Source organism: Meles meles, chromosome 20 (assembly GCF_922984935.1).
Source record: "Meles meles chromosome 20, mMelMel3.1 paternal haplotype, whole genome shotgun sequence".
NCBI classification, from domain to species: Eukaryota; Metazoa; Chordata; class Mammalia; order Carnivora; family Mustelidae; genus Meles; species Meles meles.
The window spans coordinates 22,918,511-22,945,172 of NC_060085.1; the positions used below are offsets into that span (position 1 = coordinate 22,918,511).

The 26,662-nt window shown below is 49.7% G+C and overlaps 1 protein-coding gene across 7 annotated transcripts in view; it reads left to right on the top strand.

Moving 5' to 3' along the window:
• Positions 1-26,662, top strand: part of CACNA1D (calcium voltage-gated channel subunit alpha1 D) — a 296,933-nt gene that overhangs the window by 260,169 nt on the left and 10,102 nt on the right. For 6 of the 7 annotated variants that reach the window (XM_045990264.1, XM_045990266.1, XM_045990269.1 and 3 more), the window contains 8 exons: positions 1,077-1,142; positions 2,760-2,851; positions 3,780-3,939; positions 4,515-4,642; positions 4,772-4,868; positions 7,172-7,274; positions 8,560-8,661; positions 13,689-13,819. In XM_045990264.1, coding sequence (XP_045846220.1) covers positions 1,077-1,142; positions 2,760-2,851; positions 3,780-3,939; positions 4,515-4,642; positions 4,772-4,868; positions 7,172-7,274; positions 8,560-8,661; positions 13,689-13,819 — 879 coding nt within the window. Of the gene's footprint in view, positions 1-1,076; positions 1,143-2,759; positions 2,852-3,779; positions 3,940-4,514; positions 4,643-4,771; positions 4,869-7,171; positions 7,275-8,559; positions 8,662-13,688; positions 13,820-17,734; positions 17,873-26,662 lie in introns of those variants that run through there. The other variant, XM_045990270.1, reaches the window with a different exon arrangement.

The window sequence follows — 26,662 nt, forward strand, 5'->3', positions numbered from 1 at the left end:
TGTATGTTTGGCATTAAGTTCAACAGTCTGGCCACTACCTGGAGGTGTACCATATGCATAGATATCTGTCACAGGACATGCTGTAGAAAAGTAGTTGAGGAGCAGGGATAAGGGGACCAGGGGTCTGACCCCACACGTACAGCTGTATTTAATATTCTTAAGGAGAGCCCAGGTTTGGCAACCGCCCAGCCAGCTCCCTTTCTTTTCCCTGACCCAACCCCCAATTCCTGTTCTTTCAGAAAGTGTGCATTTTAAAAAATGCTGCAGCAGCAGCAGCCAGAAAGTGGTTCTTTTCTTGGCCCCAGTAATTTCACTCCCAAGACCTCGCCTTATGCAGACATGGGTGGTTTTGCACAAAGATATTCCTTTGCAGTGTGACCTACAATAGCCCTTGCCCCCACTCCAAACATACCCATGAAAGAAAGTGGAAGAGATCTGAATATCCAGTGTTCTGGAATGGTTTGGTCAATTATGATAATTTAACAGAGGAATCAAATGATGCATATAAACATTGTTATGAGGGCAATATGTCTGCCTTGATACTTTTTGTTTAGGGTCAGCGTATACTGTTAATGATGGTGGAAAACATAGTCTGCCCATAGCTTCGTAACACTAGGTGGTGTGTGTATGCCTGGTATACTCAGGACTAAAGTTATTATGCTGGCCTGGGGTTTAAAAAGTCCTCTTTCAAATAAATGAAACAAGATGGGATCACAAGGGAAACAAACTATAAGAGACTCTTAATCTCACAAAACAAACTGAGGGTTGCCGGGGAAAGGTGGTAGGGAGAGGGTGATTGAGTTATGGACATTGGGGTGCTATGGTGAGTGCTGTGAAGTGTGTAAACCTGGCGATTCACAGAACTGTACCCCTGGGACTAATAATACATTATATGTTAATAAAAAAATAAAAAATTTATATTAAAAAAAGTCCTCCTTCACCGTCGATGTCCTTTCAACATAACCCAAAAAAAGAGAAGCCCATGGCCCTGTGTTGAGTCTTCATTCTATACCTGAGCAGTCAGTGTGGGGGAGAGGGGAGAGGTGGGCACTGAACCAACTGCTTCCTTCTTCCAGGCACTGCCCTATGTCGCCCTCCTCATAGCCATGCTGTTCTTCATCTATGCGGTGATTGGCATGCAGGTGAGCACTAGTCACTTTACCCCTGGGTAGCCCCAGATCTGTGGCAAGATGTGCCTTGGCCAGGGAGAATGGAAAGCCAGGGTCCTGATTTTCCAGGCAAGCGTCTGTGCCCGAGGCAGCCAGGCTCAGAAGAGCCAGGAGAGGTTGGGACATGCCACAGACGTCTGGGTTTAGTGGTACTCCTCACCCCCCATCTGGGCCTTGGGAGAATCAACTGATGGAGAATACCCACAGTTGGTTTCAGCAGCAGGAAATACGATACTGAGAGAAGCTGTAATTGTTATAGTTTCTGTACTGATGTTACTAAGAATATATTTAATGATACAGAAGTCTGTTGATAGCCTGGAAAGTTATGTTTTATCACCGCCAGCTGAGATTCCTCCTTGAAACCACCTGCTCCCAGATGCTGTGGCAGGGGCTGCACTGGGGTCATTATTTGGGATGGGTAGCACCCTTTCAAAAAAGAAGCATGAAGCCGGCCCTTCTCTGACAATGGCTATGGGGCTACCGGATTCTTCCCCGCTTCTCCAGGGTGTGGAAAGGGATTGGGGCTTCGTTCACTGCTGAGCCCTCACAGGATAGGTACAACCTTCAGGAGGAGTGGGAGGTGGAGAGTGGCTTGCTCTTGGTGGGGAGGGAGTCTCTCTGCTACCTGCTCTGCTGTTTGGGATGCTGTCTTTCAGATAAGGGGGGATGCGAGTGTCAAAGAGGTGGGGTGATGCCAGAGCCAAAGGTGTGGCAGCGCTAACTTATCTGAAGGCGTAGTAACATTTGCAGTTCGCTAGGGATCTACGTGGGAGCTAGGAACTTGAGCCCCTGTAATTCAACGTGGGATGCTGTGCGCCCCAAATGGCCTTTTATGACCTGATGTTCTTCTACAAAACAAGAGCTGTCACGGAGACCTGCAAGCTGCCCCGCACACACCACCACCAGTTTGCTCAGGAGGCTTTGCCAGGTTCTTCTAAAATGGCCTGTTCTTCTACAAGTCCCACCGCTAACTTCCCCCCACCCTTCCAGGAAAGGCCTCTCTCCTTTCTGTGGCTCACTGGTCCCCACTCTTGTCTGCAGCCTGATCTTTTGTCTTTGCATACTCCCGTTCTTTTCATTTCCTGGGGCTCCTGGGCCATGTCCCGTCTGCATCTTTGCAGGCAGTGCTTCCTCTGCCCAAACACCTCACCCTCCTGCTCACCTTACTAGCTTCCACTGTGCCTTCAGTTCTGGGCCTAAATGTCACTCCTCCAGAGGCCTCTCCTGACCCTGGCCCCTGGCTGCAGATCCGTTCTGTGCTTCCCTGTCCAGATGGATCATGCCAGCTCTCAGCAGGAGAGGCTGTCTGTCTGGTTGCCTGGTAGGAACTCCCTGAGACGAGGATGCGCCTGACTTGGGCGCTGTGCTCCCGGCGGTTAGCCTGGTTCCCGCCCCGTGTTTGCCAAGCACCCCGAGAAAGCCCTCCTGGCTGTTGATCAAGCTTGTGTTAGTTCTAAATTCACATGTGAATGTTTCGTGGAGAGTGTTTTGGAAGGGAGGAGGTATTATTATTGTTATTATTTGTGGTTTTTTGGTTTTTTTTTTGTTTTTTTACAAAATCTTTATTTCCTTAATAATTTCTCCACCTAGATGTTTGGGAAGGTTGCTATGAGAGATAACAACCAGATCAACAGGAACAACAATTTCCAGACGTTTCCCCAGGCGGTGCTGCTGCTCTTCAGGTGACTGAGTCCCACAAGGGCACATCTCTCTCTGGCTCTGGGCTCCAGAGTGACTCAGGACACATGCTCTGTTATAGCACGGCAGCCCCTCCTGGTCGATGGTGGTGGCTTGTTGTGTTTGTTTGTATTCTTGAACAGAGACCATAGCCTTTCAGTCAGAGGAATTTCACTGGATTGTGGAAACTACTATGGTCATTCAGACTGGCCGTCTTAAGGGTTTTCCCTTTGGAAGCTAGTAGGTCTGCTAAGGTCACCAGGAAGATGGTCGGATACACACTTAGGCATGGGAGCATGCACCTGAACACACCCAAGAACATGGAAATTTAGCAGGAACAGAAAGGCCTTTGCACAGCCAACAGGGAACAGCCAAGATGCACAGTTTCAGATTTTATAGAATTGTTTTTAACCCCAGTTAACTAGCTTTGTAAACAAAATGCCTTGAAGTGAGAGGATTTTCTAGAAATTGTACCGGTAATTTCTAATGAGTTTCGTGATTAAATAGTGAGTCATTTACAATTTGGTAGTTTTCAGTTCTTTGCTCTCAAACAGATGGAATGGGGATCTAATCAAGTTGTCAGGTGTTAGGTCATGAAAAAATTATTCAAGATTGTGACATGAACATTGAGAGAAGACACAAAAACATCCATTTACATGGAAAGAATTGGTGTGCTTGTATCAAATGATTTTTTTAAATCAAAGGGAGCTGTAACAGGGCCTCCACTCAGAGAAGTTGCATTTGAAAATAAGTAGGAATTTCAGGTTAGGAATTTTCACTGATTCAAACTTGCTTTTCCCCCAAATCACTTAGGTTTTGCTCTAATTACAAATTTTGTTTTTTAAAAAAAAATTCGTAAAAATGTCATGAAGGTCTAAGCTTCAAATCACTCCTCAGTCTACTAAAGCCCTTTGTCTTCTTAATCTAAACAAGGTGTGCCACGGGTGAAGCCTGGCAGGAGATCATGCTGGCCTGCCTCCCCGGGAAGCTCTGCGACCCTGAGTCGGACTACAACCCTGGAGAGGAGTACACGTGTGGGAGCAACTTTGCCATTGTTTATTTCATCAGTTTTTACATGCTCTGCGCGTTTCTGGTAGGTGGTCACGACAGCTCTCTTTCTCAACTGACAGATGCTTGTGTAGCATTTGGGATTCAGACCATGGGTGTCGCCCTGTCGAACTGCTGTGGGATATCATATGTTGATGTGCACTCCAGACTTCATTTGGTGGCGGAAGGTTTTTCTCCAACAGGTGTGTGTGACTAGCACCTTCGTTGTGAACAGGGGTTTGAGGCTCACTAACAGGCTTGGGACAGTCACCACCCCGGCTTCCCAGGGCTGCCAGTGTCTTTATAGAAGTTCCACAGTCACTGCTGTGACTCAGCAGTGTGAGGCATTTGGTGGCCATGGAATTTAAAACCGCAGTGTGCCTCGAAAAGGCCAGATGACATGGCCCCTGCCTTCCTCTAGGACTTTACCAAAGCCATTTTGGAAAGCTGAAGCCTGTCTTTTTCTCCAACCTTCTCCAGAAAGAAAGTTTTTGTGGCCTCTCTCCGAGAAATGGGTTCCAAATGTGTCATGGCCCTTGTAATTAAGAGGCTCCTACTGGGGTCTAACCCCATCCGTTCCACTACGGGTGAAGCAGCTGTGCTCCGATCTGCTTTTTTCAGATCATCAACCTGTTTGTGGCTGTCATCATGGACAACTTTGATTATCTGACCCGGGACTGGTCTATTCTGGGGCCTCACCATTTAGATGAATTCAAAAGAATATGGTCGGAATATGACCCTGAGGCAAAGTAAGTTGAAAAGTCTTCCATGTGACTTGTGTGGGCTGTTTCTAAAGTGTTGTCTGTGCAAGGTGGGCAGGACTGAAAATTCAGGCCAGACAGCTTTTCCCTGGACCTCACACTGTACTCTGTCTTCAGAGGAAGGATCAAGCACCTCGATGTGGTCACACTGCTCCGTCGCATCCAGCCTCCCCTGGGGTTTGGGAAACTGTGCCCACACAGAGTAGCCTGTAAGGTAAGTGTCCTGTATTGTGTGTCTGATGGCCTCTCTGCAGGGACTCCCTGCGTCATTCAACACACACTAAGTGGCATTCTGCCCAGCCTTCCATCAGGGGCATTGGGGATGCAGAGATGAATCCTGTGTGGTTTCTGTCCTGAGGAGCTATCAGATTTGTAACTCTTAGAGGACACCCTGTCAGCCAGCAGTAACAATAGGAAGGGGATTGTGTCACTGGGTGGGCAGATGGAAAGGTGACATTTGCATCAGGTCCAGAAAGACAGAAGTGGGAGGGCATTGCAGAAAGGGGACATAGCTCAGACGTGGAGGTCGGAGAATGGCCATCATGTTGGCACATGGAGAGTCACTGGTGTGGCTGGAACGTAAGGGAAAGTGGTGGGGGACTACGGGTGCAAGCTGAGCACAGCTCCAAGGAGCCCTCTGTGCCAGGCTGAGTCCCACAGAAGAAGCAATAGAGTTTCATGGTGTTAAGTTGCCCCTTGGCGATGGGAGAGTAAACAGGAGGCCACCCAGAGAGCTACTGGAGTCACCCAGAATGAGGTCGGTGGAGGTGGGGACAGAGGAGAGCAGAGCTGAAAGGTGTGCTTAGGAAGTAGGATGGAGAAGACATGGTAACCTGGATATTTCCTAGCTCAAGTGACCATGGACATGGTGGCGTACTCCTCTGCAGCCATGGTGCCTGTCCCCATAAGTCATACATCAGTGGTGGCCTCTCAGAGTTGGGTCCACATCTCCAATCCCACCCCACCCCCACCCCCCCACTTCTGTAGTTTTCACCCCAGACCATGCTCTCTCTGAGACCTAGCTGAGATTTGTTCTTCTTCCATAGAGCTCCCAGGGAACATAGTAGCAACAGAAGAGACTTCCCCTTTCTGAAGCAGACATGCAAGATTTGCTTACTGCAACTGCCCCTAGAAATCCAGCCAGCCACACAATACCTGGTCACCTCTCCCCATGGGTCTGAGACAATTCTGGGTTCAGCCATTTTACCCAGTGTTGCTGGGCCAGCTCTGGGCAGAACCCAGGATAACAGGAGTCTACAATGTACTGCAGGCTTTCAAAGAAATCTTTGGAGGCAAGCTCATTGCTCTCTGCCCCGAAAGTCCAGAAAACCACATTGGCGGATCCTTGGGTCTTTGCCCACATTGTTGCTTCTCTGTAGCCTAGATTCTAGATGAAGGTACAGAGAATAAGAAGTTGACTTTTTTTCATAAATTTTTCAGTACCAACCATTTTTCTTCTTTCCAAAACTAAGATGGGTGCCAGGTCATGGTTGTCGTTTTGTGTTTACTTTTCCAGACTCTTTTATATAAAGGATCTAAGTATCTTTGACGCACAATACAGCCCATTTTGCTGGTTCAGGAACTTGCCAGGGAAAGCGAATGGACATGCAGTCTCCCCTGGCTGCCTGTGCTGGGTTTGGAGACGGCATGGTTGATAGTAGGACTAGAAATTTAGGTGGAATGAGTCATGCAAACGTGAGATTCTAGTCCCTTAATACGGAAGAGAAAAAGTGTCAAAAAAAAAAAAATCTCTTAGGACACTTTGCCAGCCCAAAATAAGAAGTTTGGAACCATTAACAATTACAAATACCACTTACTTAGCTCTGATTATGTGCCAGGCATCCCCTGAAATCTTTGCATCCACAGTTCCCCTTAATCCCAGCTGGGTGTGCCATCTGCATCTGCTGTGGAGGTAACCAGGGCCCAGAAAGGGTGTCACTCCCACAAGCCCCCTCCTCAGCTCCCAGTGCTGGTGTTCAAGGGACCAGAAAGGAGAAGAGAAACAGGAAGTAGGGGTCCTGCTCTGAAAGACCAGACAGAGCAGCCATGTGGAGTTGTAGGAAACACTACACGATGGTCCCACCAGAGCAGGGTTCCCCAAAGGACACTCCCTGTGTTAGAAATAGTGAGGACCCAAGTCCCCAGGCCCCGTGCCTGGCTTGTTGTATCTGTTGTATTGTCTCACCCTCACCGCAGCTTTAAGGATGTGCCCAGAAGGGACGCCTGACCCCAAGACTCGGGGAGGGGCAGAAGAGCGCCCGGACAGTCAGGTCTTAAACAGTTGGGGTTAAAAACAAGCAAAGCATATCATCCGCATGCCAGCATGTGTGTTTCACGACTAAAGCCTTAATCGGTGTCAGCTCCAAGTCCCCCCAGATGGTGGGTCCTCCCCAAGGAGTTGTGGAATTGAACTGTTGGCTAGAAAGAGTCAAGAGATAAACAGAGCATCAACACCGAAAAGGGACATGGCTGTCATCCATCATTTGCCTTCTATTGAGAAACTTCTTGTGTTTACAGAGACTAGTGGCCATGAACATGCCTCTCAACAGTGATGGGACGGTCATGTTTAATGCAACCCTGTTTGCTTTGGTTCGAACAGCTCTTAAAATCAAGACAGAAGGTGAGCATTCCTGGGACAAGAGGGGAGGGATGCCATATCCCACCTTGCGTTCTCCCATCTGGGCCTTTTCTTGTCGAAGGGGAGGCTCTAAGGAAGGGGGCAGCAAGTGCTGGGCCAGCTGGCTGTCCCTCCCTGCCTTTATGCTTCATGTTGTCCCAGAAAGATTTGCAGTGACTCCTGCCACTCTCATGACAGAGCAGGAGAAATGCGGTGGATGGGGTGGGGCTAGGGCAGAGACTGGACCACCACAAATGTGCTCACTCCAGCTGTCCCTTTCTGCTCTGTGACCTGCAGAGAGGGATTTCCCGGTGGTGAGCTTTAGCTTCTTTCTCTGTTGAAAAGGAATAAATATGCCTCTGTCAGGAGGAGTCCCGAGGCCAAGAGGAGAGGATGTCTGCAGGAGCCCCTCTGCCGGGGGGAGCAGAGAGCTGGCATCGGGGTCCGTTGGCAGCAGTGTCTCCCCCGCTGAGCTCAAACTGCCTTGGTCTTCATGGCCACACTCAGTCCTGGAGGGTGGCTGCTGGGCTTGGCTCAGTGATGATGTGAGAGTGAGACAGAAAGCAGATTGCAGGGGTTGGGGAGTGACAGGAGATGGGAAAGTGGAGGCTGTGAAGGAGCCAACTCTTGACGCAGTCTGCGGATGAGAGGGAAGAGGGGCCAGCAGGGCATAGCTGCTGTCTGCAGACAGCTGTCTGCTAGCAGCCTCGGAGCTCTAGGTGAACCTCTGCATGAAGCCAGTCTCTCCAAGCACCCAGTCCCCCTGGCAGTGTGCTCACCCATCCCTGGCCCTGGCCAGCCTGTCATCGGGTGAGGTAGAAGGCAAGGTGGTCTTAGGGACTGAGGGGTTAGCTGAGGAGATAGGCTTCAGCCCATATAATAAAAGACCAGATTTTTGGGGTGCTGACGAGTACCTGCAGTAGGAATTGAGAGAGTCTCGTGTGGGTGAATTGGAGGCAGGGTTTGGAACAGGCAATGGAGGAATAGAAGGCATCCTAGCTGGGGGCAGTGGGGAGTGATAGACCTTGCTAGGAGGGTAGGACGAGATCAGGCTGCATAGGCCTTGAATTCCAGAATAAAACACGCTTCCCACTGTGGAGCGACTATCCAGTAGAAGGCTCACTTGCCTGTGACTCCTCCGCTGGAGAGCCCTGGGGGAGGAGAGCTCTGTCTCGTCTAAGGCTCTGCTCCAGGCCAGGCTGGGAAGGAAGCAGCCCTGGTGGGAACAGACTGGAGAGCTGGCTGAGAGAAGCAAGGCTCCTTTTCCCCTCTTGCTTTTTGAATTCAGGGAACCTGGAACAAGCTAATGAAGAACTCCGAGCTGTGATCAAGAAAATCTGGAAGAAAACCAGCATGAAACTGCTTGACCAAGTTGTCCCTCCAGCTGGTGGTCAGTGCAATCTACTTTCTAAGTGGTTCTTGACCTTACATTGGTTTGAATGCAAGGATCTCCAGCAAGCCCAGAGGGGATTTGCAGAATGCTTTACATATCTGCTAGAACGTTTGGGCCCACAGCTAAAGAAGGCTCTTTGGCCTTTTGGTATAATTATTTAGGGTAACAGGAGGACCATTCCAGACAAAGGAGAGGCTTCAGTGGGAAGGAGACCCAAGACCCAGATGGCTGGGGCAGGGGTTTTCTGGTTGGCAAAATTACCGTGGGAAAATGAGCTTACTGTCTCAGAGAGCCTGTATTTTTTCAAACAAAATGAAATATTTAAAATTAGTTTCCATTTATCCTTCAACATGTTCTTGAAGATGTCTCAGAAAAAATAGTTTTCAGAAAATGGTATTTTTGAAATGTTCTCAAGACTGAGTTTACCATCATAATTACCAAAAATGTCCCTTTAACTGGAGTTTAGAGTCAGAACTAACAGGCATGCTTATTTCTTTTGTTATTTGTCATAAAATAACGAACTAAACTTTTTAAGATGTATATATATATATGACACACATATATATAATATATATACCGTTTTTCCATTTTTGTTTAAGTACGCCGGACTTAGATGTTGAGGTGGTTGTTTCGTGACTATTTTATTTTCACGTTTTAAAGGTGCAGGATCCGTTCACTCCGTGCCACAGCCCCAGTATTCTAGTCACCCCTAGCCCCAGGCACATGTGAGCATTCGGTGTGTTTTGTAACCAACCCCACTTTTCTAGCATCACCGCTCCTGCAACTTTCGGGATTGGTCGGGCTCAGGGCTGGAAGCCGTCTCCAGGACCCCAGGCCAGGACGGTGGCCAAGGCCTCTCCCTCTGAGAAGGTGACAGTCTCTGGCTCTTGGGAGACAGAGAGAGAGAGAGAGAGCAGCATGGCGGCCAGCTCTGCTCCCCAGCATGAAGCCAGAGCAGTGTGAGCTTTTGTTGCTGGAGGGGTCACCCCTAGCTGGTGCTGCCAACTGCTCAAAGCCGGGGGAGATGGCCCCAAAGAAATGATAAAGGGAAATCACACACACGGAATGCCCCCAAATCCAAAGAACAGAAAACCCCAGCTCCCAGCTGGAGCCCCTGGCCCCCACGGGAGAACTGGTACTGCACATTTAAAACGACTCTTTGGTTTCGTTTTCCTTGCAGCTGCGCACCCAGTGCTCGCATGGCTTAGAGAAATTGCTTTTTAAGACTGTTGTAACAATGTGCTTGAGCTTTTTCTGCAGCCTCCATTCCTTTCAAGTCTCAGTCTTTCAGAATATTCTGAAGCAATTCTGTTTTAGGGTGGTGGCATGGAATCAGGGTTATCTCTTGGCAGCCGTATTCCCCTACACTGTTTCTCAAATCCAGATGCATGCTTCAGAATAGCAGCTGCGTGTCCCGGTAAACCCAGCCCCCCACCCGACCGCCCCCCACCCCTGGCCCCGGGGCTGGCCTGCCCTGCCCCAGCGCCTCTCAGCTGACTGGCCCCCTTCTTTACAAATCAGTCTCACCCAAGCACCTGGGGGACCATAGTTGTATTATTGTGAAGCTTTCTTTTAATTAGACCAGGAAAAAGAGGTCCAGAGTTTGGCTCACCATGCTGGCGCCCTCAAAACATCAACTTTGAGCTCTGCTAGACTGCTAGTAAAACATCCCTCCGCTTTCTTAGCCCGATAGCTGGGTCTGGCCTTTTCTCTGCATTTCTAAGGAAAGATTGGGGTTTAGGATGGCAGGTGTTTACCTATTTCAAAATGGTAGCAGGAGGCATAGTGAAACCCAAGGAGAAGACCCTTAGGAAACGACATGTTGCCCTATTGGGAGTATGCTCCCAGGTTAGTGCTCTTCCGGGCCAGACCCTAAGTGCCACCACACTGGAGAGGCTCACAGCAGGCAGGGACTCTGAGGCCACCGCCAATGCACTCTGTAGGAGGTGTGTGCGCAGCAGGGTTTTGCCGCCTGCGTTTCACCAGTTCTTTCTGTTTCTTTTCTCTTCCTGTAGACTCGTCAGTTCCCAGCCTTGCCCACATTGTGGCGCAGTTGGAAAATGGGAATATTTGTTCAGCCAGCAGATAGCTAGCTCCCCGGGGCCCAGGGGCTCAGTGTCCCATAGGCTATACCCCGGCCAGAGCGGCAAACCCCTCCAGGCCAGCTGCTCCCAGTACCTGGGACCAGCCCATGTGGGGCGTCAGGGAGCCCCTCACAGGCCTAGTGACAGTGGGGCAGGGGCCCATCTTGAGAAGTTTTGTAGCTCAGGGTGGTGTGAGGTGCCCCCCCCTCCCACCCAGGTCATCACAAGGTTCTGAGAAGGAGCAACCCCAGGAGTCAGCCCCAGAGGAGCAGTGGGGAACTGTCCTTCTACACCATGGCAAGGCAGGGGCCTTTAGGCACAGGGACAGCCTGCCTGTCCTCTCTATCCCCTGTGCTCAGTGGTCCCCTTGCCCATCTCCGAATCTTGCACGTGTTCTGTGCTCCACTCTTCTTCAGTCTTCTGCCATGTCATGGCTCTTCCCCATTTCTGTAGGAGTCACCTATTCTCCCGGGAATGTCCTTCCTTTGGGCCTCCACTCTGACTTGGATCTTTGGTTCCTTTGCCTTGAAGAGCTCAAAAAGCTGACCCCATCTCTTTCTCTCCAGGCCTGAGCCCAGATGGCCTCACTGCATCCATTCCTTCTGTCCCTTCCTTTTCTAACCAGCTCTAGCTTTGATTTTTTCCTGTTTCTGAGAGCTTGTCCTCTGCCCAGCCACAATTAGCTTAGTATTTTAGTGGAGAAGACCAAGTGGTAGCCTGCCTCCACTCTGGAGTGGCCAGTTGGTCAGAACCATAGTCATCCCCTGCCTGAGCACCCTGCTGCCCCCAGTTCTGGGTCAGAGAGAGCCAAGACCCTCCCACAGGAGCCCCCTGGACCCCTGTAGGCCAGCACCAGCTGGCCTTGAAGGGAAAAAATGGTTAGGTGTGCATTTATGGGAAGCATTCCAGTGTGGAATGAGGTGGGCCTTCTGTAAACTAGTGTTTTTTTTCTGGGAGCCCCCAGAGAAGACTTGATACCCAGGACTGCAGAGGATAGCTGTGGCACAGAAGGCAGAGGCCCCCTGGATCCCCAAGATTGTCAGCTGCGAGCCCACCTCCTTCCTGCATGCAGCTCAGTAGAGAGACTTGTACTCTGGGGGAGGCAGCCCCAAAGAAGTATGTGGTCTGTGTGGCCAGAGCTGGGCTGTGTCTGAGTGGGCAGTGTGGAGGAAGAGGAAAGCCCACGCTTGGGAGGCCTACTGCCCTGGGCTCACATACCAACTCAACCGACCAGGGCAGGTCATTCAGCCCCGCTCCACCTGTTGGGGATTGGGGGCGGTGGGTAGGCCGCTTCACCATCGCAGAGCTGTTTCGAAGAGGCTGTGACACCCACACGGAGCTCCTCTGCAAATACGGATGCCCAAGAGTAGAGGCAGCTGGAAGGCATACCAGATGTACCCTGAGCAAAAGTGAGAGCAGCTTGGGAGCAAAGTTGGTGTGAAGTGTCAAGATCTAAATGGTCTGTCCACCTCTCCCTCCTTGCTCATGGGCAGTGCATCATTAGGCCATTTGCACCAGCCTGAGACAGACACAGGACATGGTTTCACATGCTACCCAGTCTTCATCCCTTTGGTGGTTCCGACACCACTTCAGGACTTCTTGGCTGGGGTTTGGGAGGAATGCAGCTCTCCTCTTGAGGCCAGCCTCCCCAAGGCATCTTCTTAATCAGTAGCAGTGAATGGCTTCTGACAGGGAAGTGTGGAGAGGTGCATACAGCAACCCAGTGATATCCAGAAGGGGACGGTTCCCACATGGGTACTGAATGAACCCCACACAGGCTACATTAGTGAATGCATAGGGTCCCAGTGGCCCCCAACCCATCATGTTCCACATCCATTTCAGTGGATGCCACTGTCGGCAGGCTGCCAGCTCACTCTCATCCAGCCCAAGCACTTTGGACTACCCTAGCATGGGGCTGGGTGCTTCTAGGCCTCCTCTTGGGTCATGCTCACACCTCCTCTAAGATGTGTAGCCCTGTTTACAGATGAGAACACAAGCCCCTTGCCCCAGATCAGCCTGCGACTCTTGCAAGGGCAGCCTGGGTACAAGGCTGCCTGAGGGCCAGCAGCCCTTCCTCCTTCCATCCTCTACAACTCCTGGGGCCCTAAGCTTGTTGCCCAGGGACCACTGCAGATCTGGGGGCATGCACCCCAGGGAGAACAGGGCTGGTGGAGGCCCTTGGGCAAACGCATTGTGGTTTACCATGAGATAGCCAGAGCCTCTATTCTGCCTCATGCATCACTTTTAAAACGCTCAGCGGAGTTCCAGTTCCCCAGCAGTCCATGCTGAAGTTGTTCTGAACAAAGCAGAAATAAGCTCAACTTCGAGGTTAGTTGGAGCAGTTGCTTGCACTGCCAAAAATAAGCAGTTCTGGATTACAAACAGAGAAATGGCATATGGAGGCTATTGGAACAGAATCACAAGGGCACATGAAAATCTGGGTTTGCAGCCACTTTCCTGAACCTTCCTCCTCTTCTGAGCTTGTCTGTCACTTTCTGAGGTCTCTGTCTTTATCTCGAAGCATTGGGATTTGGATGGTTAATTGCTCTTTGGTGTTCATGGTAATTACACATGCAAATCCCTATGTGCAGGGGTGAAAATAGGACCCAGGAAGTCTTTTTTTGTTTTGTAATTTTTATTTTCAGTAAATAACCAAGACAGCACTCCATAATCTTACTAATACGCTGCTCTAAGAAACTCATAACAAACATCGTTTTCTGCAATTTTGAGTATCAGTTCATGGGACTGACTCTAATTTTGAGCCTTAACTGCTTTGCAAAACCTTGCTTTTTGCTAGATTTAGTCTCCTGTGTCCTCACCCAGAGCTCAGTGCCCTGGGCGCTGTCCCGCCCTGCCCCCTGCCCCGGCCCCCAGCGAGAGTTGAGGCTCCTGGTGCAAATGTGCTGATTCGGGAGAGCTGTGTCTGGTCTCTCCGTTTAGATGATGAGGTAACCGTGGGGAAGTTCTATGCCACTTTCCTGATACAGGACTACTTTAGGAAATTCAAGAAACGGAAAGAGCAAGGCCTGGTGGGAAAGTACCCTGCGAAGAACACCACCGTTGCCCTACAGGTGAATTGTCCTTCTGTTTTCTTCTCTTTTCACTAACCATTTTACAAGCTTATTTGAAATACTAGAGAGCTGGCTATTCATGGTTGAGCAGTGCCACAAGGATTTTGTTTAAACTGAGGTACCGCACACCCCCCAAAATGTGGACTAGCCATTTCTGGGCTATGAGGTAAGTGCCCCCCCCCCCTTTGCTTTGTCTGTTGCGCCCACACTGGCTGTGTCCCCCGGGTGGAAGGGCCCCCAGGACAGGGGTGAAGGCCCAGCCCGGGCAGGCCCCGGGGGGCCAGTGGTGTCTTGTACCCTGTCTCCTCCCGACTTCTCCAAAGACAGTGTCCTTAGGCAGGCCCCCTTCTCCCCCCGGCCCCAGGCTTGGGCCCTAGCTGCCCAGGAAACGGCTTTCCATCTGAACGCAAGTGCTTTGTTTTGTTTCTGTTTGTTTCTTACCCCACTGCTTGTTGGTTTTCGGTCCATTTCAGTGACATCCATCACCTCCTGGTGTGTGTGTGTGTGTGTGCGGATGGGTGTGTGGGTGCGTGCATGTGTCACAGTGTGTCTGTCTCTGTGTGTGTTTCCTGATGGCCGTGAGGCTTGCTGTGCAAACGCTGCTCTGTGCCCAGGCCAGCCTCTGGTCCTTTTCCCTATGCCAGCTGCAGCCTGCCCCAGGCTCCTGGAGTGTGGACGTGGCTTACAGGAACTTCTGGTTCCAGCCAGGGTTCATTTGCATTCGAGATGTAGAATCCTAGGTAAGCCCAGATCTCTGGCACGGGAAGCAGGTGTATGGAGGAAGGGGGTCCCTGTGAAGCTTGCAGGTAGAGGGTCAAGGAAGGGAATTTCATGAGCAAGTGTTGGCAATAGAGAAAGCAGGGCGAAGAGGGAATGAGATGTTAAGAATGGGCAAAAGGGAACTACAGAGGTTGGCAAGCTACAGGAACACCTGTCCAAATTAATCAAAGCCCATCCTCTCTGCTACCCAAGTGTCTGAAATCCATCACGAATAAGATAGAGTTTTTTCCATCTTCATTTGTTCACTCTAAAATGACTTTTATGTCTGTTATCGTCACGAGCTTTACATTGGGCTATATAGGGTATTAGCAGGATTCAGCCTGGAATAGTCCTTCACCTTTTTCTGGAGAAAAATGCCCAGCATTGTTTTGTGTTCCAAGAGATGGTGCAGTGAAGGGAGGGCTTGTCTGTGAGCTTGCTGTGAGAGAGGATGTGACCGTGAATGGCTATGAGTGAGGGCTAATGGGTGCATATGGTGGGTTAGTCGAAGTCCTTCACGAGGGCACCTCTGCTCTGCCCAGACAGCTGCAGAGCCGGGGGAAGCAAGGATGCTCAAGCTAGCCGAAGATGATTTCCGATCTTTATTTCTCTGATCATCTCTCCTAAAAGTGGCTCAGTGAATCATGGGCTCAGTCCGACAGCCCAATGCTGCCTCAGGTTGTGGAATTTGTGAGTAAAACTTTCCCTTCCGTCCCCTCCAGTCTATAAAAGGGACGGCCCTCCTCCTGACCACTGTTCACAGGTAGCCTTGGAAAGACAAAAGCAAGTTGGAAAGATGTGTTTGTAAATCTGAACAGGCTTGTGGTCCATAGGCTCTTGAGGGCAGCGTGGCCAAGCTGGTTTCAAGGAGACGGTGTGACAAATGCCCTTCTGAAGGTGCTTCCCTAAAGTGGCCCTGGGCCTGGAGTTCTAGACTGGCTGGATTTCCAGCATCACGGTCCCCTCCCCCTGCAGGGAACTCCCTGATGTTCTCCGATTCTAGGTGGTGGGGTTGGTAGGACTTGATGACTTTTCTCAAGGGGGATGCATACTCTTTCATGGATGACTAGGTCATAATTCCCAGTAACCAAGTTAGCTCTGTGCTATGAGACCCTTCTGTCTTCTGGGGAAGGCATGCATGGTGACCACATGAGCAGAGTTCTCCCTTCCCTGAATCCCCAAGACTTCCCCCTCAGATGGCTTCAGTTCCTGCTCCAATGGTTGGACATAGTGTTTTGATATTTTAAAACCTGAAAACCAACACATGACTAAGTAATTACCATATTTCATGGGTGGGCTTCCCTGAGTCTTTAAAGTTGCAGTTTCAAGTGGTGCTAAAGCTGCCTTTTTAAGTCATGAGGTAAAAGATACTGTTCTGTCGCGTTACAATAATGTTTTTCTCCTCAACATTTTTCATTTTGTTGTTTGTAGAAAGAGTTTCATTTCCTTGGTGAAATCAAACATTTCCTGTTAGATGATGATACCGGTGCATCTTTACCCGGTTCTGTTGAGACTTGAGGCTATGACTATAATTTATGTTGAGTACACAGCCTAGAAGATAAAGTTGTTCGTAACTTTGACAGATAAATTCTAAAAGTATATTGGATTCCGAAACAAACATTAAAAATAGGAAATTCTGGTCTGCTCGAAGGCTAATTCTAATTACATTTTTGGCCTCCTCTGTTCTAGAAGTGGCTTTAAATGTGATTTGTCACTGTACGTTTAATAAGCACAAGGAGGTGCTTCCTTTCCATGTGACAAAACATTCTATGATGACATAGTAGTTAGGGACACGGGGTCAAATGGCAGTGGAACCCACAATGTCACTAGGACAAGGACACAGATGTGCAAGGGAGCCCCCACACGAGGCCTGGGTGGGATGAGGTGCTTCTCCCCATGCCGGGGTGCCGCGTGGCTGACAGATGGCTTGCTCATGGGAGGTGGAGTGTGAGCGCAGATGTACGACCTAGGCATGTGCATGTTTGTGCTGCGGAGAGTGCAGTCTGTCTGAGCGGGATCAGAACTGGTCCACGTTCTCTGCTCCCCATGGAATGGTTCTCAAGGGCACACAGATGCACTGGAGTTTCCAGCCCTGGGGGCTCCATCTGGTCTCCCTCTGTTCAGACCTCCTGCGGTGTCCCCTTCTACACGAAGGGGATCCTTGTGTGGGGAGGAGCTCGGCACCCAGTGTCCTCTGGCCTCTGTGGTCTGAATGAGTGTGCAGTTCCCATCTGTCCATCCATCTTCATTAAAGCCAGCCTTCTCTCCGACCTTCTCCTGAGGGTCGGAGAGAAGCTGCATCAGGCTGCCTTTTTGTTTTCCTCGCCACCCACCCTCCCATGTGCCATATATCCACTTCAGTTTGGCCCCACATCTGCTCTCCTTCCATTCCTGCTGCATCAAGTGACCTGCGAGTTTCCGCCAAGAGCAAGTCAATAAAGGAACACAGCTCTGCAGCCTTGAAAATGCTCAGTCCCCTTCCCATCAAACAGCAGTGCCCCATCAGATCTTCCAGATGTAAGATGCAGACATGAATTCGTCCAGTGCCTCATGGAAAAGGAAAAAAAAATCGCAAAGTGGGAAAAGTTTTGTTCATTTCTTTTTCTTTCAACACTCAAGGATTCCCTTTATGCCAAAGATACTCTGGTGAAATCTGAGGAGACACTATCCCCCCGTCATCCCAGATGGGAGCCTTCCTATCTGTAATGACAGGAAGACTTTAGAGGGATAGTCTTTCTCACCTATTTGGAGGTTGGGTTTAAGGAGGAAACCATTATTTCCAGCTGGTAAAGAGTTAGGTGGTTAGGTTTTCTGTGAAAGCCTGCACCGCAGCCAACAGATGGTGATGTGGGTGGTCGAGTGGAAGGGTGGGTGGTATAAAGAATCCAGCAACTCTCAGTCCCTGGTGTGCCCTGATGCGGCCACCTTGGGGAGGCTCGGCACAGGAGGAGAGGAAGACACGCTCCGCAGACGTTTAATCTGTGGGGTAGCAGACTCCTGTTAGTTAGTTACCTTAGTTTAAAAAGTAGCAAGGTATTTTTCTTTTTTTAAAGCATGAGTCCATTTTAAGCCATAAAAAGGGATTTTTTTTTTCTTTTTTAATCTGAGAACAGATACTAACAGATGAGATTTCACTGGCTGATTCATTTGTTTCAGATGCTTGAACGGATGCTTTAGAATTTTCTGCCTGAGCTACAGCACCAAGCTCGTTAGTCGGAAGGCGTTTGTGGCTAAGGCCTTGAAAGGGAAAAGTCTCAAGTGGGCTTATTTCTACTGAAACAGCATTTCAGGAGAAATGCAGGAAAAAGCAAACCCAAGGCCCCAGGGAGACCCCTTCCAAGCAAAGCACTCCTCCAGAAGGTGGAAGCAGGGTCGTGGCTCACCTGCAGAGCCATGGCCTCCTGTCGCGGACGCTATTCCCGGTGGCTCTTTTTCATGGAAGGGAACGTGCAAAAGGCTTAACAGTTTTTCCCTTCCAAGCAGAGACTCAGAGAAAGGGAAAGAGAGAGAGAGAGAGAGAGAGAGCAAAGGAGGGGGGCAGCCGCCCCACAGAGAAATGAAATGAACACAACTTCCTGACGCTGGCCAGTAAAAACAAAACAAACAAACAAACAAAAAAACCCTAATAAAAAGATGAAGCAGACCTGCCTAAGGTGGGCAGCTGACTTCGTTCCAAAGTCCTGCATCCCTAGTTTGCCTGAACTCCCAAAGGCTGGCAGGCCCCTCGGCACTGAGCTGACAGAGTTCCTTTTCTATGCCAGTCCGTCATGACCTCCTGACCCTCTGGCCCCCACTCTCTGCAGTGACCCAGTTGAGAATGCAGTGGGAAGTGGGCAGGCCAGGAAGCTCAGACACACCATTGAAACTAACACATACACCCGCATGCCAAAACCAGTCCAGGTAACACCTCAGGTTCCATCTTAACGTGTCCACGGGAAATACCACCACACCCAAACCTCATCCAACATTGTCCGTCTTTAATTCGTGCTCAAAGCCAGTCTGGGGATGCCTCTTTGGAAACAGTGTGGTCTAGTTTCAAGGACACTGGGAGTCAGGGAACCTGGGTTCTAGTCCCAGCTTCAGCGTTCACTTGCTGCGTGACTTTGGGCAAGACACTTAACCTCTCTGTGCCTCAGTTTCCCCCATCTGTAAAATGGGGGTAATAATGTCGACCTACCTCACAGGGCTGTTGTGAGGAATAGCTAAGTGATTGTAAAGCACTTTGAACGTATAATTGCTTATTATTAAGACAACAACAATAATAATATCATATGCCTGTTTACTACCGGAACTTTAAGAAATTCTTGTTTTTCTTTGATCTCTGTTCTGTTCTGTACTGTAGTTATTCACCAAGAAAGAGAACTCTACCCCTTTTAAAGAGATCTGGGAAATGTATAAAGATGTACACAGAGTTACCTCTACAGGTTGTGTTTTCACATCTTACAAATTGTAGACTTTTGCCCAAGGAGTTGCTTCATGAGGGAGTCTGAAATTCTCAGTGGCTGAGGAGCTTCTCCATCCAGTGCTGAGCTCGAGATGCTCCGAGGAGCCAACCAGAGTTTTAAGACCAATATTTAAAAGTAACTGTAGTGGGGAAAGCTTAACATTTCTGGAGTACTTAGAGAAAAGCAGCTCTTCTTTGTAAGCCCCGTTGGCCTGCCCTCGTCACCAACGGGAGGCTTTGTGCGTGTGTGCATGGGTGCACGTGCGTGTGTGAGGGGGTGGGCAGAACGCAGCAGAGACAGCCAGTGGCATGTGGGGAAGCCCTGTTCCTGGCTGGGCTCGTTCAAGAGCCCACCCAGTGGGCAAGTGGTACCCACCGCTGGGAAGAGCAGCATTAGTGGAGGTCCTGCAGGCCCATCCTGGGCACTGCCGGCAGGCTCTCTCCCAGCCCTGAGGTCTGTTCCAGTGACGTCCTTTCTACTGTGACCTTTGGCCCCAGTGGCTCATGTTACCAGGGATCTGGCCTGTCTGCACTTCAGTGGATTCCCTGGCCTCACTTGCGGAAGCAGGCCCGGCCCCTGATTCTGCTCCCAGTGTGCGGGCTGTTGTAAGTCTAGGAGCTCATGGTGGGTTTTATGGATTCTCACAGCAGAGTCCATGGGGCCCAAGAGCAGGTCTGACTTCATGCAGTACCCCGGGCAGTGGTGCGAAGTAGGGTTGAGAGTCCGCCGGCACATTCTGGTGTGGCCACACCCTTGGGAAGATGTTGAAGCCTCTCTCTGTATGGGTGCCTTACAGATTGCCTGCATCCAGTCCCTCCCCAGGTCCTCCAGATCCCTTTGTGATCCAGCAACTGAAAGGCTAAGGCCTGGTGTAGCAGGGGCCTCTGGGATCCTGTTCTGGACCGAAAGCCCACTCTGCCCTGATCGGATAGTGCCTGGGATGTACCACTTCTTAAGAGTTTGGTGTATCATCCCAAGAAAGGAGGCTGGTCAGCCCCATGGGCACAGGTGTGGAGCTAATTCACCATCAGCTGAATGATCCCTCTGTTTCTGACCGACCCCAACGTCTCGTTTATTAAACAATGAAGGGCAGTATGTGCTTGCCATTTCTCAGGGCCAGGGTGATCAGCTGACTTCTAGAGGAAGTCTCCACAGGGTGAAGTCTCGGCAGAACAGCCCCAAGCGATGGGCATGGCAGGTTTTCCCATATGCCTTCCTGCAGTCCTTCCAAATAAGGAAAAACTGGAAAACGAACTTTCTGGATGGAATTAGAGAATGGTTTCAATGAAGCAAGAGACTCTGGCCCCAGTGTTGCTGAGTGACAGTGCTAGCCACGACTGCTAGCCAAGAGCAGTTTATGGAAACATCCAGAAGTCATGAGGTCTGCCTCTGACTTAAGCTTCCCTGAAACTTGGCCTGTAGTCAGACTGCAGACACCTCTGTCCTTTCTCCTAAAACCTTGCCAGAAGAGTATAGCTCTGAGTGTAGGAAAGTTGTAAGAGACGACTCAAGTTTCTTACCTGAGAATCTTCACAGACTCAGCAGAATCCATGGTGCTAGACTCTTGGGCTCCTGGATGGAAGACATGATGCGGGCCGGGGTCCATCATAGGGAAACAGATGTAAGGTTGTGCACCAGCCTCTTGGTGGTTACACTTTGTAATTACACCGTGGTGTGACCCAGCCATAAATTCACAGCATTGTTGGGTACTGGATTCTCTACTTTTTCTGAAAGGCAGGGGATCTTTTCCCTCTGACAATAATAATGATGATTTTCAAAAGTCTTTGAGAAGTTCTAGAACTACTGAAAAGAAGTTAAGGCAGGCTATATTATGTAGTAGCAGAAGGTCTTAATTATTGTGGTGTGTTATTGAATAATACCAACCTAGTGCCCTTCATTAGCCCTAATGTGTCAGTTTTCCACGGGAAGGAGCTTGCTAACACCTCCTAACAGTTCCAAGGTTGGGTAGCTACTTGCGTGAATTCACTCTCTCTAGCACACCTCAGACCTAAGAGAGGTGGCTATTTGGGATAATGGGAGGGTATGTCATTCTAAGACACGGTGAAGGCATTTTAACAAGTGCCAAGGCTAGCTCAGAGAAGCCAGGGGAAGGACGTTTCTTCCGAAAGTGGAGAAAGGCTAGCGGACTGCCAGGAATCATAGATGAGGGAAAGGGGCCAGTGCCTGAGGAAAGGTCCGGTGCTGCCTGTCTGGGGCTGAGTTATCAGCTGTTGTCAATCTTCTGGGTCCTTTTATGTTCTTAAAAATTATTGAGGACCCTTGTATATCAGTATTTACATTAGAAATTAAACTGAGAAATTTTTAAAATACAGACTATACATGTACAAGTGTAACAGAGAGGTGTCACCCTCATATCACGGAGCTTTTGAAGACCCTGCTGTGCTCCGAGAGAATGCGCGTATAAGGCCAAGAGGACACTAGCAGCGTGCAGATGACAGCCCCCTTGTGGGCCCCTGGAAGTGTCCCTGGGCCACGCTTTGAGACCTGCTACTCTAGGGAAATGATCCCATACCCCCCCCCAAAGGAAAAGGGTGCTGGATCCTTTTTATGATCTCCCCGGTGAGGGACCCTCCTGCATTGAGCACTGCCCCCAGCCGGAACTTTTCTGTCCTCCCCGGTGCCATGCTAGCCCCAACCCACTCACATAGACAGAGGTGCCTGTGCCCTGTGTCCAGCGAAGTCCAGACTGAGAGTGGAACCCCACATCTCACTGCCTGTGCTGGTCTGGAGTAACAGTGGTCTGAGTGAGTGTGTGATAGACGGTGTTTTTAAAGATCACCATTCCTCAGAGTGGCCCGGCCGAGATGAGGATGTGTGATCATTGGTCATTACCATGTGGCCTTATCGATACAAGAGCTCTGCTAAGTTAGTTGGAAGAAGGTTAACCTTGACTGAGGTCGGGTCGCAGTCCTTAAGTGAGCACACAATTCAGACGATCCCAGCCCTTTTTCTGGTAGACTCGACAACTCTGTCTTGGTGATGCCTAGGTGAGGCCAGCAGGGCTTCACGGGAACCACAGGCCTGGGGACCTAAGTCACAGCTGAGCCTTTGCTAGGTAGGGCAGGCCACTCAACCAAATGGAGATAATCCTGGCCTTCCAGGAAGTAGTGTGTGAAAGGATGCGAGATCGTTATGACAGGTACAGAGATGCTAACAGAACAGAGCTCCTGATTAAAGGCATCTGCTGAGCTTGAATTGAAGGAATACTCTGTTACCAGGAAACTTGTAGGAATTTTGGATTCTGGTGTTAGACTTCAAGAATTGAGGTTGCTCAGAGAGCTCTGTGAGGTCATTTGCAGGGAAATGTCATAGATCCTTTTATGTAATTTTTAGAAAACCTTTCTTAACCTTTCAAAGCAGTGGGAACTTGACGTTTGGGCTGAACGCAGCCCCGAGAGGAACTTCCGTGGTGACATTATAGCTAACTTTTCAGCAAGGGTCAGAATCCCCATGGGTGGCCCACGGAGGGCCGAGCTCATGATTCTCACCCTGGATGCATGACTGGAGAACTGTGCATAATGGACACAAAGGCCACACTGTCACATTTTTCCTGCAGGGAATGGAGGACAAAAGAAGGGGTGTGCCTGCGTGTGATATGTATGCATGTGTGTATGCGGAGGCGGTGGGGACGGCTTGTAGAGAGCTGGTTTATTTTGTAAGACTCGTACCTCCCGTTTGTTCTTCTGATGGAGCTAGTCGGAAACCGTGCCCTCTGATTCAGTAGGGGCTGAATCCTGCCAAAGGGTTCACCGGCTCTTGCCCTTCAGGAGACGAGTGTGCAGGGCCAGCCCGGCTGAGTGAAGCCCTTGATGGAGACCGGGCTCAGCCAGACGGGGGTCCCTTGGCTGGAGTCTGAAAGCCTGACACTCGTATCCAGAGATGAATGGCCTGGTCAGGTCCAACTGGAGACTCACATCTCGTATCTCCACTGTTACAGTGTAGGTTCAGGAGGGGTTCTGGCCTTTGACTGGGCTCACTGTGTCGCGAGAGCTGACAGCTCCTGGGTGTGTCTCACGGAGCTAGCTTAGGAGGGCAGCCAGCGTGGCATCTCTCCTGCACCCAGGTAGGAAAATCTGACCCTAAGAGTGGGCAAGAGAAAGGAAGGTAAACAGATGCTCCTTTTGACGTTAAAATACCATATTTTTATGCTATTGCTTCAAAGATACTTAGAGAGATTTTGTAGTTTGGGTTTTGGGTTTTTTTTTTTTGGTTTTTTTTTTTTTTGGTGATTTAATCATTCTATAGAGTAAATATCTATAAAATTCCAATTAAATGGTGTCTAAAATTTAAAGCAGCAGTCTACAGGCAAAGCGCCAACATTTCTTTTTTTAAAAGATGTTTATGATACCATCTAGCATTTAAAAATCAACCAGAAACTAGGCTTGATTCTGTTTAATATTTTATATGATTGGACATCTTAAATCAAAAATGTTTCTATTTTATAACATTTCTGTGTTTATTCAAAACCATAATTCTACTGTGATGTTAATGGAATGACTTTATACCGCTTTAATTGTGTTGGTTTAAGTGCTAATGACCACATTTCAGATTAAAGTAGTATTTTGCTGATAGAGGTAGACACAGATAATGAAAAATGAAAGAATAGCTCATTTTACTGATTGTAAAGTGTTTATTTCGAGGAAAAAAATGTTCTTTTTCTTAGGGCTGTGGAAAAAAGTAATTTTTTTCAAGAGTTTAAGATAGTTTTCTGAGATCAGAACTTGTGCCTATGGAAATTTTGGAGCAGCCTAAGCTACCTTTTAGCTTGATATGTGTGCTAGAAAAATTTCATTATTATGTTTTGTGATATGTAATAAATTCAGGGTGCTGTGTTTAAGCTTCCTTTCAGTTCAAGTTTGGGACCCTCTTTTTCCCTCCTTCCCAGACATGGCAGACAACCTACTCCTGACACCCTACTCCTGGCTCTCCCCCCCAGCAGACACCCCACCCCTGGCACCCCCTCAGCAGACACTGCACTCCTGGCACCACCACCCCCTGCAGACATCCTACCCACCCCTGCTACTACCCCTCTGCACCGCCTCCCCACCCCCTGCCACCCCATCCTTCCCCAGATCCCGTGTGAAAGATTCAGGTCAATCCCTGACTCTTAGAAGATGTGTTTCTTCTTGCGTGGAGCGAGCAAAACATAACCATGATTTCTAAACCTCTGCTTTTGTGTCAAGGAAGAGTGATGCTTTTTATCCTCCTCTGATGTCTCTTTAATAAATATGTCATCATTCTTTGTCCTCAGAAGGGGCCTCTTGAGCTGCCTCTCAGTTTTCTCCATGATTTATGTTGCAAACAAATTCTCTGTCCTGTGTCTGTTCACCGCACTCTCCTGATCTTGTGTACCATTGAAGACCTGCTGGAGACCGTTTTTGTTTTTCTTACGCAATTATGTTATATGTGTATTTCAGTGAAATGTCAACCCGCCAACAGAGGATGATGTTAAAAATTATCCAAATAAATAGTTTTCTATTTCTTTTAATCAGACCTAGTCCAAATTGTTGAATGACAGTGAATAGGATTATGTGGGGGTTTTTTTTTTCCCCCAAACTCAGGGGTGTTCCAAGCCCTTGGTGCCTCATGACATGGGTTCATATACATAATTTACCTGGGGGCGTTGACTTAGTGCTTTGTCACCTATGTTTATCTTACAGACACAGCAGCAGGTGTCTCAAACCTGGTCTTTCATTGGGAGCCTCAGATCTGTGGCCAGCCTTTCGTCCCAGTGATCCAAAACCAGATAATGAAACCCCCGCTTAGCTAATCTTCCCCTGATGGTTGTGCTCTGGAAAACACTGAATGAATGAGCTGCAGGCTGTTGGACACTGCGGGGCTGGACCTTGCTGCACAGACCCGCAGCTGTGTATGAAAGAGCTCTCCCCCACTGGACATTAGCGTTGCCTTCTCGATGTTTACAAGAGAAGGGCAAGTAGGCCCACGTCCAAGCCAGATGATCCCCTGGCTCAGATGTGCCAGTCTTGGGCATCCTGAGAGAGGGAAAGCGTGTGTGTGTCTGTGTGTATGCGCACACCTACATGAGTGTATATGTGTATGCTTGTGCACGTGCAGCTCATGCCTGCGGTCAGAGGGACGGGAGAGTAAGAGGAAGCCTACTGACCATTGAACTATTCTGGATTTGGTGGCAGGACATATGTGTCTTTCCTCAATAAGACCACAACATTCCTAGCCAGGAACCTGAGAATTGTGAATCCAGGCAGCTCTTGCACACCCACAATTCATGAAATGGAAAGATTCCACCCCCCACCTGCTCCTCTATTCAAAGAATAGATCAGATCAGACCTAGTCTGGTGTACTGTTTTTAACAGCATTGTCTCCTTTGGAGGAGGAGGCTGTTTTCACAGGAGCCTCTTAGAAAGTTCCCGTAAGAGTTCACTTTCTAAATTACCATCGCCACCACTGGCATCTGCAGACCAGTTGTGAGCATTCCCACACCAGGGGGGGCAGCCCTGTGGGACCTGGCCAGACCACGGCCACAACCCCACTCTCCCCACCCCTACCCACTCCCCACTGCTGGGGATTTTGAAGGAAGGACTGGGACATGATCCCCTCCCCTGACGCCTGCTTCCAGGCCCAGTCGTCCCCTCCATCTTTGTGATGGAGTGTGAGCTACAGATCAGCCCTGGGCAGCCGGGGTTCAGATAGCCGCTGCCGAGGTGCAGAAGGACTGCCCGCACATGGGAGGGTCCTGCCCAGATTTAGGACGGGGGGCTTAAGCCTGGTGGCAGGAAGGATATTACCTCTTCCAGGTGCCAATTTTTTTATGGAAAAGGGTAAAGCGGCTGTAGTGTCCCTATCAGTCTTTAAGTCAGCATGCTATTTTTCTTCAAGTTGATGGTCAGAACAGAACTGTCTCAGAGCCGGCAACTCCGCCTCTGCCGTGTGTAGCAGAAGCCTCTCTGATGTCTCCCTAACAAAGCTGGGGACAACGGAAGGGCTTCTCCAGGCCCTGTTCTGGTGGACCCTGGGGCCCAGTGTAAATAAGGCCAAGGGTGAGGGTCTCAGGCAAAGGACTATGTGTGCGAGGGGCCAGGAGGGGTCGTCCCACACAGCCTCCAGAGGCTGGTGAGCCCTTTCCAGTGTGCTGTGGTCTTCAGGAAGATGATCCAGCTGTTGGCAAGTTGTTGGCCTGACCCCGAGTTCCAGGCCAGGGCACCACGGATGGCCACGGTGCCTGGCGCTGCACAGCGGCCTGGGTCTGTGTGTGTGTCGACCCATCCCGTCATGGTCCTGAATGTGCTGGTGATTGTAGTGTGTGCTGTCACGCCCTCGTTCCCATGGCTTTTTTGCAGAACAGGTGGCCCCGCTGGCTGCTTGGTCTCCTCACCCCTTCACACTCATACTTAGGTATGGCGAGTGAGTCCTGGCCACCCTCCCTATAGAGTGGCCTGGGTTGTGCTCCTGCTCCCCTCTGGGGCTCTGTCAGAGGACTCTGTAGGCCCTCCTTCTGTAGACTGTCATTTAGATGCCGGCATGTGCTCTTGGCCACGGCAGACACTGTCCCTGCAAGCTGGGTTACGTGAGAAGGAGATGACTGGGTCGGAGCCTCAAGTCTAGGACCGTCTGGAACTCCTGACCATACCCTTCAGCCGTG